The sequence below is a fragment of the Geospiza fortis genome, unplaced genomic scaffold (assembly GCF_000277835.1).
Source record: "Geospiza fortis unplaced genomic scaffold, GeoFor_1.0 scaffold161, whole genome shotgun sequence".
NCBI classification, from domain to species: Eukaryota; Metazoa; Chordata; class Aves; order Passeriformes; family Thraupidae; genus Geospiza; species Geospiza fortis.
In genome coordinates this window covers 1950459-1957641 of record NW_005054375.1, presented here as the reverse complement: position 1 = coordinate 1957641, position 7183 = coordinate 1950459, and the positions used below count along the sequence as shown (strand labels likewise).

The following is a 7183-nucleotide window of genomic DNA, read 5'->3' as shown; positions in this document are numbered from 1 at the left end:
CTTGTTCCTTGGACGTTATTAACAGTGCAGCCTGAAATATACATTTTTGCCTCAAAGAAAAGGGAATCATTATCAAGCCATTAGGCATTAAGAAATGTCATTCAGTCATTTTTATTCATTCTGCTGAAATCTTCGTAAAAGCCCGAATCATACTTCTGCAAGCGGCAATTTTGTTAATCCAGGGGGTTATTACTCTGGTCCCTTATTAGGATCTATACTGCTGCCAAGCAATCCTATAACCTTCTCAAAAGAAGTTTACCTCCGTGTTATAAAACCAGTAGTGGTATTTATACTGTGCAATAATTAGTGTATTACCTGAATCCACTAACAGGTTCATTTTATCTCCGCACAAAACCCCTAGTCTGCTTATAGAAAGCTTGTGCCTCCTTTGGTGCTGTTAAAGTGGTGAAAGAGTGAATGAAGGCTGGTAGCACTTTCTCCTTTCGCCGTGCCTTAATTCCCATCTCTTTTTGCTCTCATCCAATTAGTGCAGTGTATTAAGCGGTTTATCATCTCATAGTCAGCTATTGAGAGAAACAAGGCGAACACTTTGCAATAGAGCCTGCTCTCCTTTGACACCCTCAGGTACTTACATATTCCACTGTGCTATGAATAATAGAGGAAGAATAGAGCGCTAATTCCCTCATCAAAGAATGCCTTGTCTGCTGCTTTGCTCAACAACACCATTCTGATCAAAAGAAAAGCAATAAAGCTTAGCATAACAAAACGAAACCTACTTATTAGCTTAGTGGTTAAATTAATGCAGAGCCGCTGCTATTCAAAACCAAGGTTTGAAAACAGCCTCCAACAACCTGATAATGCTGCCTTCGGGATGAAGGAATTTTAATCTGAAATTTGAAGCTGGCACAGATGAGTTAATCTATTAAACTGCTATAAGGAGGGTGCGGGAGAACTATTCAATTAAGGCACATTTAAGGTGCCCTGCAGAAGACGGGGATGGATTCGAAGGGGAAGATGTGCTCCGCTCTGGCCTTAGAAAACTGCCTTTGGCGGCAAAAAGAGGGATTTTGGCACAGCAGCGGCCGTGTTTGCAGATGGGAATTCTTTTTCATATCGCATATGTCATCAGCGAAACCTGGCCACCGGCTCCATATATCAACACTCCTCTTCCCCAACTGCAAATAAATACAAATAAACACAAACCTTCATTTTAACAGCACGGTTTGGGGAGGGGGATATGAGGAGGAAAAGGAAGGGAAGGCGATTCAGGCCAGAGCAGCCTCAGAATGCAAACCTCCGAACTTCACTTTTCCCAAATTATTTACAGCGCAGCGTTTACCAGCTCCATTTAATATTAAATGCTATAAAGATGATTTTGCGTTTCCCAGCCTTTCTGAGGGGCCAAGACGAGGCACGGTGCCCGGAGCTGATTAGAGAGGGAGAGGAGAGGGGAAAAAAAATCTGGTTTACTCCTTGCCAAGACTTCAGCTCTGATCTGACCAGCTTTGCTGAGAGGAATCAAAAAAGCCTCCATTCGGGGTAAAAGCCCTCATTTCCCATCCTGACCCCCCCCGAGTGTGGCTGGCCGGGGTGGCGGGGGCTCCGGGGCTGTGCCACTCACGGCTCCTGCGCCTCGGTGCGCGGGGGAACAGCCCCTGGCAGGGCCACTCTGTGCTGCTGCACCCTACACAGTCATTCCACAACACTCTCGTTTAATCTAAACATCCCTAAACTTGCAAATTAACAGGCTCTTCAGCTGTAATTATACAGATACATACAAGTGCCACAGGGTCAGGTTATGCCATATCTATCCATTTTATTTGTATACTTAATGTTTGGAGGAAAAGGTCACACTTTTCACTTTCCTAAGGCATTCTACCCAGTAGAATCAATATATATCAGTAATATCTTCATAATCCCAACTGAGCTGGACACAAAAAATCTAAAAATCCCTGCATGGAATTACAAGAAACCAGGATCTTTTGAAGTTCTGCAACTTCAGTACGACATCTTGGCAGCAACACCTTCTTTCCAAGACAGACTCTAAATAAAGTCTCTTTTACAATATTAACTAAACATATTGGGAAGGATCCATAGCTCACCAGGGTGGGACAACACCTGCACAACACCAGAGACTGCAAAGATTCCATTTCTCACTGTAGTGATTCCATGTGAGCAGAAATGAAAGGGTTTAGTTCCAAAAGTTGCTAGGAACATGACTGTGTATTTCGGCATATTCAAACTGACACTCCCCATACTGACACACAGCGTCTCCCAAATGCCACTCTGGGGACAAATGAATGTCATAAAATACTCTGAACACAATCAGATACATGAATCCCTATAGTGCCCAACATGTTCATGCTGATCCTCTTACTTTTTCTTCAAACTCCCTTTGTTAATGGCTGTTCATCCTAAAAACAGACACAAAAGCAATACTGTAAGACCAGGAGAAATCCAGAGCAATATGACCTAGCATTCATATTTTCAACCATCAGATCATAGAATCAAATTCTCTTTTACTAGAAAACTTTATTTTTTTTCCTTCAAGTGTGAAAAAAACTTTACATTTTACACTGTTTAAGATTTAAAAGCAATTTTTATAACCTTATATCAATATATCACATTGCAAACTAAACAGTGAAAAGAGTACAATATTTTGTGTACAAAAGCATGTACCCAAATTTATTCTCGTCATATTTGCTTGTCGTTTTATTAGAAGTAAATGAAAAATACAATTTGTTTGTAAAAACTGTAAAATTTCCAACATAGTAATTATTACAGAACAGTAACTATGATTTGCCGCTTTCCATTCCCCTGTTATTGGTTACAATGTCATCCCAAAAATATTTTTCTCTATCGATTGCTTACTTTCAAATACTTTGAAATGAAACACATTTATATCCTCTGGATGCGTGAAATGGGTTTTGTTCATATGCATGTCTTTAAATCCACACAGAAATTCTGAACGTGGCAAAATGCTATGCTTAAAGATGCTTAGAAAGACTCCTAATAAAAAGATGGTCCTTATTTTTAGCACCTCCAGGTTTCAGTCGTTCTTTAATGAATTTCAAAGTAAAGCGTCCCTACCTCTGTTCAGAAGGTAATAGGACATTTAAATGCATTTAGATTTAGTATTGTTTTTAATTGGTATGTTTATGATCAGGAAGAAGATAAACTGTGAAAAGGCAAAACATTAGTGCTCCTACTGAGACCTCTACTAACCTCTCTTCCTGAGAGCACCTCTAGTAAATACCCTGGAGCAAAGTCTAGGATCACTTACATTCCAGCAACTCTCACTGGGAATTATCCAATTAAAGCAGCAATTCCCCCACCCCCTTTTCCCTCATAGGTCTAAATACACAACAAAAAATATTGCAAAAATCAACTACTCCATATTTTAATAACCCTGGTTTCTCAATGAAGAAAAAAAAAAGGAAGATAAAAACACCTTGAATACTTCATATCCACGAGAATCATACATCCTGTTTTCATCCCCCATTTTTCCTCCTCCAAAGAGACAAGATTATTAAAACATCATTGTACATACTGAAATAGAGTATTGCTGAAGAGATCATTACTGATAAACAAGGGACTGGCGTCCCTCCATTTTTAATCAGTCACTGTCTTTCATTACTGGGCTCTCCCACAGATTTATCTTCCTATACTGACGGTGAAGAGTTTGCCAAGGTTCACTTCTGAGTAGCCACTCATGGCCAGGCATTTGTCTACGGTGCTCTTCAGTCTTTTGTAGGCCTCAGAGACTTCCCCCCTGAGTTGCTTCTTCTTCAAATACTCTAGAAGAACAAAGAGGAAAAACCCAAAACACAAAGACGGATTAAATAACCACAAAAAGACAGGATTTTTGCATTCATTAGACTGTGAATCAAGGTATTTTAAAACGAGGTGAATGTTGTAGATAGCAAAGAGCACATTTGTGGCAAGCTCTCCCACATTCTGCTGCATTCCCTGCCTTTTCTGCACGAGCTGGTGAGGGGCCATGGTGAACCCTGGCCATGGAGCTCCCTCAGCCCCACCAGCATGGGAGCAGTGGGAAAATTCGCAAGAGCCACCCCTAGTCCAGTTTTGTGATCTAGCTGGAGTGAAATGGGGGTTCACTAAGCCACAGCAGAGAAAGTAAGCAATAGTTGGGCTGGGTCTGTAAGGATCCCATTTAAAAGGGGCAGGTGCCCTCACTTAGTGAGAACTATCCAGAGTCCCCAGGGGTTGGAAGTAGGGAGAGATTCTGCCCCAGGGTGGCTTCAGAAGTGAAGGAGATCACAATTCATGTCCAATTCATGTCCCTCATCCCTGCTGTTAATACTGGCACTGGCACAACCTGGGACACACTTATCACCAGTCTTGTGAGTTCTCAAATGCTCCTTGTGTGCAGGACAGGAATCGTGACCCTCAGCACCAGGGAGGTGCTGGAAGGAAAAGGGAAGTAGCAGAAACAAGGAGAATTCCATGCTACTTTACCCTAAAATGGAGAGAAGATGCCCAATATCTTAACCAGGAGATGTCAGGTTCACCTGACACATGAATGAAGAGGCTCCCAAATGCTTGATAAGAGATGTCTGGGGGACATGGCCTTTACTCACCTGTACCTTTATGTGTGTGCAAAGTCATGTGCATATTTCAGCAGCAAAGACCAAGCTGTTCTATTTCTGTTGGGTTTTTTAATCAATTTTTTTGCCATTAAAAAAACACACCCAAGGGATTTTGTTTGGGTGATTGTCCAGCTTTTCCTTTATAAAAGCTGTGAACAAAGGCTAGAAGAGCAAAATATTCCACTACTCCATTATACAGCAATGCTAAGTAGATGCAGATCTGGCACAGTTCTGCTCCTACTTTCCAACCAACTCCACATTCTAGGAACACCAGCTCCTACCCAAAAGCCTGCTCCTGCAATGACACCTTGGAACACTGGAGAGCACACAGACTGCAGAACAAGGTGCCCTCCCAGGCAGCTTCCCTGCCCTTAGACTGGAGGGACTCCACGCCCAGCAGCACCAGGAGAGCACAGCACAGGTACTTGCAGGTAAAGATCTGAAGCCACTGAGGTGCAGGGTAAAGCATGTGAGCCACCAACACCACCCTCCTGGTCCTTTGAATATGTAAAAGGGGAAAGTCCATCCCCTCTCAAACATCTTTTAGTCTACAGCACAAGATGAAAAACCAATTGTCTCTAAAAACAGTAGAGTTTATTTAAGAAAAGGTTTTTGGGGAGAGGGACACTGGTTTTTTGAGTCTATATGTACAAGGGGTGAAATGTCTCATTTTTCTGACAACTCACATCTCACCTCACCTCTGTGACGTGAGATGAAGGTGTCCCTTCAGACAGCTTCACCTCAGCAGCCATGAGGAGATGGCAGGGATGGGAGGCATGGTGACAGAAAAAGCTATCACAGTTTTGAGGTTTGTGAAGTTCTCTTCCCTGAGGATTTACAAATTTTTCTGCAGAGCCTCAGATGTTGTAGGTATGAGCTCAGCAGACTAGCTCTGAATACAACACAAACAGCAATGTTTTACTGAGAAATTGCCACCTGCTTAGGTTTTCCATGTTATTCACAAAGTTCCACTGAAGTTAACTGCTTTGATGAAGCTATCAACTCTTTAAAAATTAAATAAAAATTTAAATTAACAATGCCTAAGTGAATACATTGATTAAGAGCACTTTGATAAGCACCCTTCATGCATTGTTGTGAAGAAGTTATGTATTGTGTCTGGGCAGTAAGCAAACAGAGGAAGATGCCTTGTTGAAGATACCACATTTTTACTGTTACACAGACAGTAATGACTTAAAGTCTATTAGCAGAATTGGATTTTCCTTAAACTGCAACTCAAATACAACAAAAGCTTGATTATGTGAATCTGCTCATTAACAGGCTGAAGTCACTATGGCATAAACACATTTAACGATTCTGAAAGTATTTAGATATAGGGTTAAATTAAACAAACCTTGAAAATTGTCTTAACCAGATCCATAAAAACACCAATCCCACTTTGCCACAAACTGTGCTCTCACTTATTTATGTCTTTTCAAGATTAATGATACAGTAAGTGGGTTCACTTGCAACTGCTCACATTAGCCAAACCATGCTCTTTATGCCAAGGAACTGTGGAAAATTCCATCCTTATACCTCAAAACTAGGCCAAAATAGTTCAAAGCTTCCTGGAGCTCAGGAGGGACCAAGGTAAAGTACATCAATGTGAACAGCTGGCACACGTGAACGGAGCAGGAAGGCACATTAATCACTAGAACACTGAGGCAAACAATACACCAGGGCTGAAAGTAGGGAACAGAAACACAGACCCATGTACAGCTCCAATTCAGGCTTCAGGGCTCCAGCCATCCCACTAACAGAGCTCCCAGCTCCCCCCAACATTAAATCTAAACTCCAATTATATGCAATAACCCTTCTGACAGTATGCTTCAAACATTTCTTAGATGCAATTACCCTTGTAGAGGCAGGCAGGAAAGGGTGGACTGAAAAAAAAGAGAAATATGAGGGGCCTCGTTGAAGTAATGAGGCCAATTTTAAGTTTCAATTATAAGAGAATGGGAGCTGGGAGCTCCGGGAGGAGAGGCAGGCAGGGCTGTGTCTGCAGCACCATGCATTTGAATGACACAAGTGCATCTGATGACTGGGGAGAAGAGATTTAAAGAACTGTAGTAATACAGAGCAGGGGAAGATGAGAGAGGACACAGCTCCTGATGTGTTTACCTCCTTTGCTGATGGGATATTGACTTTTCCCACCAGGTTGGTTAGAAAGGGGACTATTTACGCTGCCACACAGCAGAGTAAGAATGACAACCGGCATCACTCGGTGCTCCTCTGAGTAAAAGACAACTGTGACCGCTGTATATCACACAGCCAGTCAATACCTCCGAGTTACCACACCATCCAACTTAGAGATGCATATAAAAGCTCCTACTTTCTTCCTAAATGAGAATTTAATCAATAACATGCTTAAGGCCTTCTGGAAACTGAGCTATACAAACTGACTGAAATTGCCTTTTAGTGCTCACTTTCTGAAATAGTTCTATACCCATCATCACCCCATCATTGTTCTAGTAACATCCAAGTTCAGTGGCAATGAGCAATCTTTTAAGATGACCATTGCTGCAGAATGTATACACGGCTATACATCATGAGATATATTTCTATACATGCAGAGCATATGAAAGACACTATCAAAGCAAATATAAAATTAGAAT

At 41.6% G+C, this 7183-nt stretch overlaps 1 protein-coding gene across 1 annotated transcript in view; it reads right to left on the bottom strand.

Annotated features, from left to right (window-relative positions):
• Positions 1-2478: 2478 nt before the first annotated feature.
• POLA1 (DNA polymerase alpha 1, catalytic subunit) overlaps positions 2479-7183 on the bottom strand; it is a 182393-nt gene continuing 177688 nt past the window's right edge. The window contains 2 exon segments of the mRNA XM_031060204.1: positions 2479-3617; positions 3619-3758. Coding sequence (XP_030916064.1) covers positions 3582-3617; positions 3619-3758 — 176 coding nt within the window. The 3' untranslated portion in view covers positions 2479-3581.